The sequence below is a fragment of the Gadus morhua genome, chromosome 1, assembly GCF_902167405.1.
Source record: "Gadus morhua chromosome 1, gadMor3.0, whole genome shotgun sequence".
In the NCBI taxonomy this organism is placed as follows: domain Eukaryota; kingdom Metazoa; phylum Chordata; class Actinopteri; order Gadiformes; family Gadidae; genus Gadus; species Gadus morhua.
In genome coordinates, this window is record NC_044048.1 from 4,554,272 (window position 1) to 4,569,685 (window position 15,414).

At 48.3% G+C, this 15,414-nt stretch overlaps 1 protein-coding gene across 1 annotated transcript in view; it reads left to right on the forward strand.

Moving 5' to 3' along the window:
* tafa3a (TAFA chemokine like family member 3a) overlaps positions 1-11,966 on the forward strand; it is a 94,836-nt gene extending 82,870 nt beyond the window's left edge. The window contains 2 exon segments of the mRNA XM_030358761.1: positions 1,260-1,384; positions 10,978-11,966. Of these exon segments, the coding sequence (XP_030214621.1) occupies positions 1,260-1,384; positions 10,978-10,989 (137 nt within the window). The 3' untranslated portion in view covers positions 10,990-11,966.
* Positions 11,967-15,414: the final 3,448 nt, after the last annotated feature.

Sequence of the window (15,414 nt, forward strand, 5' to 3'; positions counted from 1 at the left end):
TGTGTCAGTATAGCATAATTTATATATAGTGTATATAAAGGTGTTACTCAAAACCCATCCACTGGAAACCAGAGACACATGAGAATATGTGCATCTCTATTTCACGTCGGACATCGCTATTGCCTTCTCGAAGTATAGAAGGGGTGTAAAATTGATGAGTACATTAAAGAATCTCACAAGATACACATACAGACTGTAATAAAAAGGTCTTCCATCTCTCTCTGTTTATTCAGCAAGTAAGGAAGATCTGTGAAAGGAAGGATACCATATTTTCAATTCAGAATACCGATATTTATATATATATAAACATATATATATATATATGCATTTAAATCTTTGTTTTCTTTACTAATGACGGAACCAAAAAGCGTTTAGGAATGGCAGCTAGAGAAAACGGTTGTGATTCACTGGATCTAATAGTATCGACCAGACACACTGTTGTAATCTCTCTGATCCAATCTGGTGGACTGGGCCACACTTTACTGGAGTAGCCGTGTGTGTGTGTGTGTGTGTGTGTGTGTGGTGTGCGCAGTGCGTGCGTGCTGCGTGCAGTGCGTGCGTGCGTGCGTGCGTGCGTGCGTGTCTGTGTGTGTGTGTGTGTGTGTGTGTGTGTGTGTGTGTGTGTTGTTGTCTCTGAGACCATAATCAGACTGGTGTTCAGTGGAGGGGAGAGAAGGCCAGGTCATTTAATATCATGGTCAACAGTGGACCTCTGTTACAGGTGAATCGATCCCTATCTGCTCCTCTCTCCTGTAATGGCTCTGACAGGGCCGAGGGTGTGTGGGTATGTGTTTCTGTGCGTGCGTGTGTGTGTGTGTGTGTGGGGGGGGGTTGACAGGACCTCAGGATGTGTTAGAAATGTCAGGAGAGGCCAGGAGCGGCTGTCTCTGTCCAAGCCGTGAGGCCTCAGTGTAGCCTTAAGGACCTTGATGTTGCCAACATCACTGCTGCTCACTTAATTACCGCTGTTGCACACACACACGCACACGCAAAATCATGCATAAACATGCATGCAGACACACGCATATACACACACACACACACACACACACACACACCACACACACACACACACACACACACACACACACACACACACACACACACACACACACGCACACAAACACACACACGCTCATAACCCTGACTGCTATGACATTGAACTGTTGCATGTAATTCCCATTTGAAACCACGCAGAAGCAAATGGAAAAAAGAACAAGTTGCTTGAGCGTCCATCGCTGCTGTGTGTCCCCTCGCAGCCTCCATCGTGGCCCAGAAGTGGTGGTGTCAGATGAGTCCCTGCATGGACGGGGAGGAGTGCAAGGTGCTGCCCGACCAGAAGGGCTGGAGCTGCAGCACCGGGAACAAAGTCAAGACCACCAAGGTGGGTGAGCACAAGTCCACGAAGGTGGGTGAGGGGCGCAAGACCACCAAGGTGGGTGAGGGGCCAAGACCACCAAGGTGGGTGGGCACAAGACCACCAAGGTGGGTGAGCACAAGAAAAACCAAAGGTGGGTGAGGGGCGCAAGACCACCAAGGTGGGTTAGGGGCACAAGACCACCAAGGTGGGTTAGTGGCGCAAGACCACCAAGGTGGGTTAGTGGCGCAAGACCACCAAGGTGGGTGAGGGGCACAAGACCACCAAGGTGGGTGAGCACAAGACCACCAAGGTGGACGGGGGGGGGGGGCACGAGACCACCAGGCTGGGTGAACCTTGGTGAGCGTCGTCTGGGGCTACGCATCCACAGATGACGGTGGTGGAGGTAACCAGAGGTGGCGTTTGGGTGGTGCTGACCACGGCGAACCTGCAGTGGATCTGCGCTGGTGTTGGAGGGGGAGGGCTTTGACACAATGGGGGTCAAAAAAATATGGCGGCAGCCCCAGTGGTTGACTCACCAGACACCGTCACCCTGCAGTCCTCTGGTCCATTATTCATGACTACAGGAGGACCAAATGGAGCCTTTTTTATTTTAGCCGGGTTAATAATTCATGACCTCAAAGCATGCACGTACACACACACACACACACACACACACACACACACACACACACACACACACACACACACACACACACACACACACACACACAGACACACACACACACACATACAGTGAGCGTGTCACAAGCTGTCAGAAGCTGGAACTCTTCTTGATGTAATACCCCACAGGGGTCCAGCCCCCCCCCCCCTTGCCTTGGTGATCCGACGAGCGGGGGTCAGTTGCCAGATGACCCCTGGGCCTCAGCTCAGCACCATACATGGTCCTCTGTAAAAGGTCGCCGGTTGGGAGGTCAGAGGTCAGCGCTGCGACCGCTGTGTGCGTGTGTTTTTGTTTGCGTGTTTTTGTATGTGTGTCTCATCACCATCATCTTAATTTTCCTAGTTTATTTTGTCCAGGCCAGAATTATTCCTTACCCGAGGGTGGGGCCTGTCTGACTCGTGGTAATCGTCCTCTCCACACAGACGCACTACCTCCTCCCACGTCTTCTCCAGTCTTCCTGGTCTCCTTTCAGAGGGCACCTCCGGTTTTCTCACAAGCGAGATCCAGCCAGTGCTGCACTCAACGTGGCCGAACCACCACAGTCTGTTTGTTCGCAGCACTACGTCTATGTCCTGGATGCCAAGCATTTTGAGGAGAGAGTCTGAACCCACCTCATCCCTGGCCTTGATATTACACATCCAGCGGATCAAGGCGCGGCCGTTGCGTCGGAGGCTATTTATAGTCTCAGTTGTCACCACCGAAGTCTCGGAAGCGTGCAGCATTACACTCCTCACGCAGGCTGAATACACGCGGCCCCAGGATGTCAACGGTAGATGTCGATGGTGCGCAGAGGAACGAGTTGGCGGAACTTGCCCCACTCACACTTGCAGCGGGTTACGGCCGCGAGCCCACAGCGGCCCCCTGCAGAGAGCATATCACCCAGGTAACAGAACTCTGGGACGACCTCCAGCCTCTCCTCGCTAATCCTCACCACTTCCATTGGTCTTCCGGCAATGGGCTGCGCTGTGCCCAGACAGAGAGCACACTTTTAGTCTGGGTCGGGGCGAAGGGGTCCCTTGATGTCACTGAATTTTGTTGTGGACCAAGAGCGAGCGGCAACCACAGCAGATTGCGTTCCTTTCTGTTCCTGTAAAACAGACAGTACCCGGGTGCGTCCCGGACTTCTTCAGCAGGTCCATGTTCGCTCCGGGCACCATGATCTTCTTTTTTCCCATGTTGACACGCAGGCCCTTTTTCTCCATCCCCGGCTTCCACATCTGCACCTTCACCAGCAGCTCCTCCAGAGAGTCAGTGATGGCCACCATGTTGTCCGCGTACAGCAGCTCCCATCTACAGCCAGTGCTTAACTCCAGAGATAGCACCTCCAGTACGATGATGAAGAGCAGGGGGCTTGGGACAGAACCCTGTTGCACCCCAACTCCGAAACCATCACTGTAACCTCCTCCTACTCGCACTCTGCTCCTCAGGCCCGAGTACATTGACTGTACCACTCGCACCAGCCACTCGCACGACCCTCGGGAGTGTGTGTGTGTGTGTGTGTGTGTGTGTGTGTGTGTGTGTGTGTGTGTGTGTGTGTGTGTGTGTGTGTGTGTGTGTGTGTGTTTGTTCAATACTAATTCAAGATAAGGATTTTCTGTTGCCTCAATGCAGCACAGTAGTGTGGAGTCCTTTCTTCCCATGCATCCCCACACAACCATGTTAAGTTTGAAGTTAGTTTAAAGTTGAAGATAATTCGATTCTAACAATTGATGTACTATTATTATTCTAATTCTATCATTACATTAATAAATATTCACATATTATCTATATCTTTATTTTAAATCCCAAAGCACGCAGAGCACAAATTTGCTTCCATTCTGTTCCAATGGGGGAAGGTGCGAGGTGCCCTTTGTACAGGACTCTCATGTATTCTAACATTATTGTGCTTCCTTTTAGCAGGTGCTTCTTAACGTGTAAAGTCAAGCAATATCTATTTGAGTGAAGTACTGGTACGGCTCTATATTGGCATCCGTAGAAAATGTGGTAGGACTGGAGCGTTATAATCTACTGCTACTTCCTGACTTCACACTGTCAGCAAGTTCATTCTGACCATATGATACTTAGGCGTCTTAACGGCGCCGATGCTAGTAGCATTAAATGTAGCGCTTCATTAAAGATTAACCATGTGTTGTTGTGCTTTCATCGAAAGAAATACAAGAGTGTATTTCTGCAGCAGGTCCGTGGCCCTAGTGAGGACCTGGAGATGAAGGGCCCAACGCTCTGCTTTTATAGCCGGCTGATACCGCAGCCCCGCTCCCAGGCCATCGTTTCTCAGACTAAATCAGAGCTAAATTAGAACCAGCATGAATGTCATGATAGGATGCTGTGCCTTGAATGTGCCTTTTTATTGAGAAAATCCTTAAAAGTTTGATAAAGAACATTGTCACCCAGCTTTTAAAATGGACGCTGCAAACTGGCAGTATTGGAGCGAGTTTCCTCTGCCTCCAATAGCCTCCCAAGGCTCCACCTCCCCAGGTTGAGGACACTGAAAGAACAAAATGGCAGAACGAGCCTAGCGTAACATTAGGTTTTGAGACAAGTGCTGTTTTGGTAATTCAGTAATTGACGAGTCCTAAACTGTAAAGTGATCATTATAAATAAAAAAACATCTGTTGTTTGCAAATTATAAACCAGCTCATGTGGCATCGGTCTTGAAATCCTCAGTTTTTATAAGGAAGCATTTTAGGTCGGGTGGAATCTGGTGCTATCAAATTGATTTGGTTTGTTTGTTTTCTTCCATGGGTGCAGACTGCTTTGTTTGTGTAAGACAATTTGTTTAATATCTGGCAATTCAGGGTACTCTAAGAATAGTGAATCATATCGCACAGGCCAAAACAAATACAACGATTCAGATCTGTAACCGAAATTTAAATGGAGGACATACTGGTATTGTGGTTGATTTTTTCCTTAATCTCTGATGTCATATCATGTTTATTTTATGATTTAGTACATTTGTTACTCATTGTACCTTTTCTTTCTATGTCTAACCAATTCAATTCAACACACTTGATTGTCCTTTGTTATAGACTCTTCCTCAGCTCTCTCTTTCTCTCTCTCTCTCTCTCTCTCTCTCTCTCTCTCTCTCTCTCTTCTCTCTCTCTCTCTCTCTCTCTCTCTCTCTCTCTCTCTCTCTCTACCAATTATAGCGTTCCTGTTCATCTTTGTAATTGTGTCATGTCATTGGCAGTGTTTTTTGTTAGCTACATTAGCCTCTTTAGCAAAGCAGCTCGAAAACAAACAATACAACAAAACATTGTATTGCACGCTCAGCAAGACCCTGCAATGCAATAATTGGTGACCGTAATAAAGTAAGAATGTAATCAAGTGTGTAAGAGCATTTAAAATAACATTAAAATGACCAACGTGGTCAAAATACTAATAAAATAAATAAAAAATAAACCCTATTTCCCCACTTGCAACTCGGAAGGCTTGTGTCCAAGGCATCTGGAACACACCATAGACTTCCACCTATGAAAAATTACCCGAAATCTAATAATTATGAGATAATGAAGTCGACATTATGAGATAATAAAGACGACATTATGAGATAAAAAAAGTCATGATTATGACATAACAAAGTCAAAATAATTAGATACTTTCTCACAGCAGACGAAGTAGCAGCTCTTAAGCCTATTGAACTTGACAGGGAAATGGATTGTGAGTGCATTGAGTACTGCTTTAAACATGGCTTTACAACAGATGAAATACTTAATTTGCTTGCTGAATCACATGGGATTGTACTAAGCAAACGCACCCTTGACAGGATTTTAAGCAAGAAGCAGCTCTGGCGGAAAAATAATAAAATGGATGTGAGTTGGCAACCTTCATTGAACAGCAAGTATAAACATCTGGTCAGTGCCATGGTTGCAGGTGGATCAAAAATTTTGATTAAATTGACTTTCGATCTCATTATTTCGACTTTATAATCTCATAATTATGACTTTCAATAGGGATCCTGGAACCGTCACCTTATCGTGGTGGAGAGGTTTGCGTGTCCCTGTGAACCTGAGGGCTGTGTTGTCTGGAGCCTTGTGCTCCTGGTAGGGTCTCTCATGGCAGAGTGGTCTCAGGTGAGGGGCCAGACTAAGAATGGTTCAAAAATCCTCAATGAATATCGAAAAAAGAGGAGATGTGACCCGGCCCGGAGGAAGCCCGGGGCCCCCGTCTGGAGCCAGGCCCAGACGGAGGGCTCGATGGCGAGCGCCTGGTGGCCGGGTTTGCCACGGAGCCCGGTCGGGCACAGCCCGAACAAACTACGTGGCCCCCCCCCTCTCTTCATCTCATGGGCCCAACACCTGTGGGAAGACCGTTGGGGTCGGGTGCGCATCCACATGGGTGGCAGCGAAGGTCAGGGGTCTCGACGGACCAGACCCGGGCGCAGAAGCTGGCTCTGGGGACGTGGACGTCACCTCGCTGTGGGGAAAGGAACCGGAGCTTGTGAGGGAGGTGGAGCGCTATCAGTTAGATCTGGTGGGGCTTACCTCCACGCACAGTCTCAGCTCTGGTACCGTACTCCTGGATAAGAGTTGGACTCTATTCTTCACCGGAGTTGCTAAGGGCGTGAGGCGCCGGGCGGGTGTGGGGATACTCATAAATCCCCGGCTGAGCGCCGCGGTGTTGGAGTTTACCCCGGTAGACGAGAGGGTCGCCTCCCTGCGCCTAAGGGTTGTAGGGGGGAAAACTCTGACTGTTGTATGTGCGTATGCACCAAACAGCAGCTCAGAGTACTCGGCCTTCTTGGAGACCCTGAATGGAGTCCTGTATGGGGCTCCAGTAGGGGACTCCGTAGTTCTGCCGGGTGACTTCAACGCCCACGTGGGCAACGTTGGAGACACCTGGAGAGGCGTGGTGGGGAGGAACGGCCTCCCTGATCTAAACCCGAGCGGTCGTTTGTTATTGGACTTCTGTGCTAGTCATGGATTATCCATAACAAACACCATGTTCGAACATAAGGGTGCTCATAAGTGTACCTGGTACCAGAGTACCCTAGGCCGAAGATCAATGATCGATTTTGTGATCGTGTCATCTGATCTGAGGCCGCATGTTTTGGACACTCGGGTAAAGAGAGGGGCGGAACTGTCAACCGACCACCGGTTGTGAGTTGGATCAGGGAATGGGGGAAATTTCCGGATAGACCTGGTAAACCCAAACGAGTAGTGCGGGTGAACTGGGAACGTCTGGAGGAGGCCCCCGTCCTAGGTATCTTCAACTCACACCTCCGGCTGAGTTTTTCCGGCATTCCTGTGGAGGTTGGGGGCATTGAGCCGGAGTGGGCGGTGTTCAAAGCCTCCATTGCTGAAGCTGCGGTGGCTAGCTGTTGCCTCAGGGTCTTAGGCTCCTCAAGGGGCGGTAACCCTCGGACACCGTGGCGGACACCGGTGGTCAGGGAAGCCGTCCGATTGAAGAAGGAGGCCTTCCGGGATATGATATCCTGGAGGACTCCTGACTCGGTTGCAGGGTACCGACATGCCCGAAGGGCTGCAGCTGCTGCCGTGTCGGAGGCTAAGCAGCGGGTGTGGGAGAAGTTCGGAGAGGCCATGGAGAAGGACTTTCGGTCGGCACCAAAGTGTTTCTGGAAGACTATCCGGCACCTCAGGAGGGGGAAACGGGGAACCATCCAAGCTGTGTACAGTAAGGATGGGACTCTGTTGACCTCAACTGAGGAGGTCGTCGGACATTGGAAGGAACACTTTGAGAAACTCCTGTATCCGAATAAAACGCCCTCTATGTTGGAGGCAGAGCTCGAGGTTGATGGTGTTTCGTCGTCAATTTCCCTGGTGGAGGTCACTGAGGTAGTCAAACATCTTTGCAGTGGCAAAGCCCCAGGGATTGATGAGATCCAGCCAGAAATGCTAACGGCTCTGGGTGTTGAGGGGCTGTCATGGTTGGCCTATTCAACATCGCGTGGGAGTCGGGTACAGTGCCAAAGGAGTGGCAAACCGGGGTGGTGGTTCCCCTGTTCAAAAAGGGGGACCAGAGAGTGTGTGCCAATTACCGGGGTATCACACGTCTCAGCCTCCCTGGTAAAGTCTACTCCAAGGTGCTGGAAAGGAGGGTTCGGCCGATCGTCGAACCTCAGATTGAAGAGGAACAATGCGGTTTTCGCCCTGGACGTGGAACTACGGACCAGCTCTTCACTCTCGCAAGGATCCTGGAGGGGGCCTGGGAGTATGCCCATCCGGTCTACATGTGTTTTGTGGATCTGGAGAAGGCGTATGACCGGGTCCCCTGGGAGAAACTGTGGGAGGTGCTGCGGGAGTACGGGGTAAAGGGGTCTATCCTCAGGGCCATCCAATCCCTGTACTCCCAATGCGAGAGCTGTGTTCGCGTCCTCGGCAGCCAGTCAGTTTCGTTCTCAGTGGGTGCTGGTCTCCGCCAGGGCTGCGCCTTGTCACCAATCCTGTTTGTGATATACATGGACAGGATGTCGAGGCGTAGTCGTGGTGGGGAGGGGTTGCAGTTCGGTGGTCTGAGGATCTCGTCACTGCTTTTTGCAGATGATGTGGTCCTCATGGGATCATCGGCCTGTGACCTTCAGCACTCACTGGATCGGCTGGCGGCCGAGTGTGAAGCGGCTGGAATGAGGATCAGCACCGCTAAATCTGAGGCCATGACTCTTAGCAGGAAACCGATGGATTGCTTACTCCGGGTAGGAAATGAGTCCTTAGCCCAAGTGAAGGAGTTCAAGTACCTCGGGGTCTTGTTCGCGAGTGAGGGTACTATGGAGCGTGAGATTGGCCGGAGAATCGGAGCAGCGGGGGCGGTATTGCGTTCGCTTTACCGCACCGTTGTAACGAAAAGAGAGCTGAGCCGCAAGGCAAAGCTCTCGATCTACCGGTCGATCTTCGTTCCTATCCTCACCTATGGTCATGAGGGCTGGGTGATGACCGAAAGGACGAGATCGCGGGTACAAGCGGCCGAGATGAGTTTTCTCAGAAGGGTGGCTGGCGTCTCCCTTAGGGATAGGGTGAGAAGCTCAGCCATCCGTGAGGAACTCGGATTAGAGCCGCTGCTCCTGTATTTAGAAAGGAGTCAGCTGAGGTGGTTCGGGCCATCTGGTAAGGATGCCCACTGGGCGCCTTCCTTGGGAGGTGTTTCAGGCACGTCCAGTGGGGAGGAGACCTCGGGGAAGACCCAGGACTAGGTGGAGAGATTATATCTCAACACTGGCCTGGGAACGCCTCGGGATCCCCCCGTCAGAGCTGGTCAATGTGGCCCCGGGAAAGGGAAGTCTGGGGCCCCCTGCTTGAGCTGCTCCCCCCGCGACCCGACCCCGGATAAGCAGACGAAAATGAGATGAGATGAGAATAGGGAATTTTTCTAGGAAAAGTTTTCATCTTTTTTTGTATGGGCTGGGCATGGGCTTCCATCGTTTTGTAGGGTCTTATTTATTCAGAGTTTTATTATTTATTTTAATTTTTCATTCCGTTTTTTTGTTACTTTTATGGCAGTATTATGCTCTCCCTAATTGGGGCCTAGTATAATTCCAGCATTAGTGAGTTTCATGAACTAAATAAGCTTAATACATGTGGATGATGTGTGCTGCAAAGTGAAGTCGGCGCTCTAAGGTTAATTGCTATCGCTGATGGGCTGATTTAATGTTACTAGTAAATGCGTGACAACGGCCTTGATCACTACTGTGTGTTAATGGCTTCATTACCCCCAGCAAAGGACTTGTTAATGCGCTGCCAGAAATTACAAATATGTCGCAATCTACAGCTAATCCGCACAAATCTGTTTGTGATGACACTGTGTCAAAAACACCAACGCTACCTCTCCGTCTCTTTGTCTCTCTCTCTCTCTCTCTCTCTCTCTCTCTCTCTCTCTCTCTCTCTCTCTCTCTCTCTCTCTCTCTCTCTCTTCTCTTTATCTACCCCCCGCCCTATCTCTCTCTTAATCTCTTTCTCTCCCGTTCTCTGTGATTCCAGAGGACTGTCACATTGACCTGTAGATAATGTTTTGTCCCTACAAACAACTAACTGGGAATGTATGAGTGTACCCAGCAGCGGAGGAGGCTATACACAAACACTAGGACTCCTAGTATAACAATTCAAATATCAACACAGTTTGTTTTAGATCCCGTTATCAGGTAAAACAGTAAAGCCTGCTTTCTGCCTCCCTCAAGCCCAACTCACAGCTAATTGAATGACAACATAGACTGGATCTGTGGTGGGTGTGTCTGCAATGACTATAAAGGTTTGCCTCACAAAGCCTTCAGCTGTGCCTTCAAAAAACAAACCTGAAAAAACCAACAGTAGCACCTTTACCTTCCAAGGGATTTCCAAAGTTGCGTTATACTGCAGTCACAGCATATGGGGTAAACACAGTGAAAAATGCCAATGTATTCATATATGCCAGCAAACTGGCATCACAAATAAGGATATTCAATGCTTATTTGCTTACATACCACCATTGAACAGATTCACAGTTAGCACATCATGATAAAAATAATTTCATCCCTTGGCCATAACGTCTTCCTGTAGAACATTAAGTTATAGTTAATGTAATTAAAATATGTATGCCATGCTACTGTATCCAATTGGTTGTCTTCTGTATGATGAATCAGATAGAGAAGGCTATGTTCAGCAAGCAATGCAAATCTCCTCTTATGCATTTTATTCTTCAGTCTTACTGATGCAATGCATTTCTTCTTATTTACACTGATTGCATGTTATGTTATTTCTCCCTCTCTGTCTGCCTCTCTCTTTCCCTCTCCCTCTTCTCTCTGTCTCTGACACCGTCTCCCTCCCTTCCTGTCTCTCTCCCCCTTCTCTCTGTCTCTCTCCCCCTTCTCTCTGTCTCTATTTCTCCCTCTCTCTATCCCTCCTTCTTCCTCTCTGTCTCCCTCCTCCCTCTCTCTGACTCCCTCTCCCTGCCTCTCTGTCTCCCTCACTGTCTGTCTCCCTCTCCATCTTCTCTCTGTCTGTCTCTCCAGGTCACCCGATAGTCTTGTGTTTCCTGACATCCTCGGCTTGGACCTCTTCCTTCTCCTTGTCCTCTCCACATGCTTCCTGGACAATAATGCATTTTGACGATGCGGGAACCTTGGGACCGATGAGGATTAAGAAAAACAATGGCATCACTGATGGACCAATGAGGATGAAGAACACAATGGCATCACTGATGGACCAATGAGGATGAAGAACACAATGGCATCACCGATGGACCAATGAGGATGAAGAACACAATGGCATCACTGATGGACCAATGAGGATGAAGAACAAAATAGCATCACTGATGGACCAATGAGGATGAAGAACACAATGGCATCACTGATGGTGTGGAGTGAGACGAGGGGGGACATCATTTCACTGATGGCGTGGAGACGACGGGGATATCCAACAGAGACTGCTGTTAACAGAACTACGATACCCAACATCCACTGCAGTTCCCAGTCTCTGAACTCCATTTCATTGTTGCGTCATAGTTTTCTTCTTGCAGACTGTAGAGGACCGATCCTAGAGCTATGTATTCAGTGAATGACTGTGGATTGCCCAAGAAAAAAATAAGAAAAAAGAAAAGCAACCACAAAACGAAAACAGAGATACCCATAAACAGAATAATGTGACGTGAGATTTTTTTCTTTGTCTTGAAGGAGACGGCCGACGCACTCCTTATGCATTATCTATGTTGAGAAGCAACTGAGGTGGAAAACATTGTTTCGACATTAGAAAAGCTATCTTTTGGGGGAAATGTTCGGTCAAACGTATACAGCTTTATCCGTGAGCATCCTTTTCAACAATTCTTTGAATAGAGACACATTAACAATGAAAATACAGATATTTAATCCATGGTTGTCCAATTCAGAAGCGCCAGGGGTGAACACAAGTCATTTCAAATTCTGTTGTTTTCGAAGCCTGGCAACAAATATTGATTGTCGGTATTATCTAAATAAATCTATCAATGGATATTATGAAATGTAAATATTGTTTAATATTTTATTGAATGTCTATTATATTATTTCAAAGCCTTGGGGCTGAAGGAATACATGTCATGTTGTCGAAGCTGATATTATGATACATATAAATTGAGTTATGTTCATATTTCCTCAAGCTCAATCAAATCTAAACTGTGCTATGCTCCATAAGCCCTTTTTGGCGAACATCAATGAATTATTTTTCAAAATTAGACATGGGTATTGGATTTCCAATACATGAAAACGAAAACATCTCAAATCTGATTGATTCAAATGTCTTCATGTTCTTATAAATTATAATAGATAAATAATCGAAAAAAAACACATTTTTTTACCAACCAGTTTGAAATTTCAATCCAATCCAAAATGGAGGTGTGTTATATTCGTGCCGATGCAATGCAATTCCCAAGGCACCTTGGCGTGAGACAGGGGACACCCTTGGTGAGCTGTGTCCGGATGTGTGGGGATCTGAGGAGCGGTTGCATGCCGATGGCTGCGTCCGTAGAGGGTTCAGCTTCTTGGACATAACAATCATCCAAAGGGCATGTTTTTTTTTAATCGTATAGTATTCGAATGTGACCTGACACACAGGGTTCACTTACGCTGTAAACGAGATGGCGCGGTTGGCAGATAGAATAGAATTGTGATTGCACAGGATACAATGAAATTGATAAGAAGAAATACAAAACAATACAATGCCCCCCTCTACCCTCCCTCATCCCCACACACACACTCGCATACATTCTCCAATGCATGCTTAAAGTGACAGGGAGGAAGCACTGAAAAAGTGCATGCAGTGCATGCAGTCCGACATTCAGGGGGGCATAATCTCTTGTAAGAACCATGTGTGAAAGTGACTGGTAGTGTTCAGTCTCCGTATTGCGGTGGGGTAAAAACTGTTTTTGAATCGGTTTGTACAGGATTTGACGGACAAGAAACGTTTGCAAGAGGGCAGCAGTGCAAACATACGATGACCGGGGTGTGAGGGGTCTTTCAAAACGTTTGCAGATCAGGTGAGGCAGCGGGCACTGAAGATGTCCTGCAGGAGAGGCAGGGCACAGCCGGTGATCTTTTGGGGGCTGTTAATAATCCTTTGTAGGGCCTTCTGGTCCGCTGCTGAGCAGCTGGCATACTAGGTGGATGTGGCCAGCACACTTTCCATGGTGCAGCGGTAAAAGAACACCAGCAGTTTCTCCTCCAGATGGTTTTTCGTGAGTATTCTCCGGAAATGGAGTCGCTGCTTGGCCTTTTTGACCATGTGGTGGGTGTTGGTAGTCCAAGAGAGATTCTCTGTGATGTGTGTGCTAAGGAACTTGAAGACAGCAACCCTCTCCACACATTCTTAGTTAATCTGTTCCATGTCTGCTTTTTTTCCTACGATAGTCCATAGACGTTTTTCACTGCCAAATTTGCCCGTCTTATTCATGCCTTTTTCCCGGCATGGTCCACACGTTTACACTGCCCGAGGTGAATCGCTGGCTTGAGCTAGCAGCCCAATTGACCCTCTCGGACCTCACACACATTGGCGGTTTCATTCTGATGTAAATACGATCAGACGGCTCCACCTCGGTAGAGGTGTGCAGCGTTGTCTAGAAAGAGGCAACGCAGCGATATTAACATGAGTAGTTCTAACTGGAGAGCTTTCCAGTTAGAACTACGAGATGGTGAAATCCGGGAGTTGCTGATCATGTGAGAGAAGGTGATGCAGTCGCATTAAACAAAGACAGGATTTCTATGAGAAATAATTTCTTTATCCTATGGATAAATAACAAGTGGTCAGCAAAATAAAGAATATGTTGGCGTTTTTGCACTTGGAAATAGTTAATCACGTTTTTAGCCTAAACTCAGATGTATTCTCATTCTTGTATGCGAGTCTCTTGAATCATAAAAAAAATAAAAACATTTGTTGTATGCACATGATTCTGAAGAGGTCTACTCTCCGTGCGCAGCTCCGCATTCTCCAGTGAACCAAGAAATCCGGCTCCGTCTCGGTTTAACACAGGCAAGGCAGTGAAATTGCCGGGCGTGCCAAACAGCGACTGAACTGGCTTGGCGGTGTAAAAAGGCCTCATGATTATTTCCTTTGACTTGTAAGTGTTCAGGATGAGGTTGTTGTCCCTGCACCCCCTCACCAGTCTGCAGACCTCCTCCCGGTAGGGGGCCTCGTCTCTCCCTGAGATGTGACCCACCACGGTTGTGTCGTCCGCATACTTGACGATGATGTTGGTAGGGTGGGTGGGGGTGCAGTCTCAAGTGATAGGATAATGTAGCAGGGGACTCAGTACGCAGCCCTGAGGGGTGTGTGAGTTGGGAGATGTGTGGGCCAATTCTCACTATTTGAGTGATTGGTTGGTCAGGAAGTCCATAATCCATTTGCAGATGGATGGGGAGAGCCCTGAGGTGGTGAGTTTGGTGACAAATCTCCCCGGAATTACAGTATTGAATGCAGAGCTTAAGTCTACAAAGAGCGTTCTCACACAGCTCCCCCGGTGTTCAAGGTAGGAGCCCAAATCACTTAGGGATCACTGCTGTAAGTGCCATTGGGCGGTAGTCATTTAAACTGCTTATGGTAGGTTTTTTGGGCAGGGAAATTATTGTAGCAGATTTGAGGCATGGCGGAACAATGGCTTTGGACAGGGCAGGGTTAAGAGTCTTGTGAAGACATCTGAGAGCTGTGGCACATAGTCTTTCAGTATCCTACCTGTGACCCCGTCTGGACCGGCAGCTTTTCTGGGATTTACTCCACTGAGCAGCCCGCCTCACCTCATGCTCCTGCACAGTGAGTGCATGGCTGTTGTTGCACACAGGGGAGGGTGTGATGACCCCGACATTGGTAATGCTCACCTCAAAGCTGGCAAAGAAGCAGTTGAGTTGCTCTGCCAGGGAAGTGTCACCATCTGCAACGGTGCTCCTGTTGCCTCTGTAATTGATGATCTGCTGGATGCCCTGCCATGCCCTCCGTGGGTTGTTGTTGTTGAAGTGGTCCTCAATCCTACTCTTGTGAGCTGCTTTGGCATCTCTGATGCCTCTCTTCAGACTGGCTCTTGCAGTGCTGCACAGTGCTCTGTCGCTGGACCTGAAGGCGGCAATGCGTTCTTTGAGGAGAGTGCGGACCACTCCTGTACAACAGGGCTTTTGGTTGGGGAACATCCAAACTTGTTGGTGGTATGTAAACAACAATGACCATTACTGCAGAGAACTCCCGCGCGAGATAAAACAGCCTGCATTTAATTGTAGGGTACTCTAAATCAGGGAAACAGTCTGTGTCAGTATCTGAGCGTTAGTGCACCAGCTATTGTGGACGTAAATACATAACCCCCCTCCTTTCCTCTTACCGGAGTTTGTATTTCTGTCCCAGCGAAATAATGTGCGGCTTGTTAGCTCCATGGTTGCGTCTGGGACGAGTGAGTGCAGCCATGTCTCGGTAATCACCAGAATGCAGCAGTCCGTGATGAG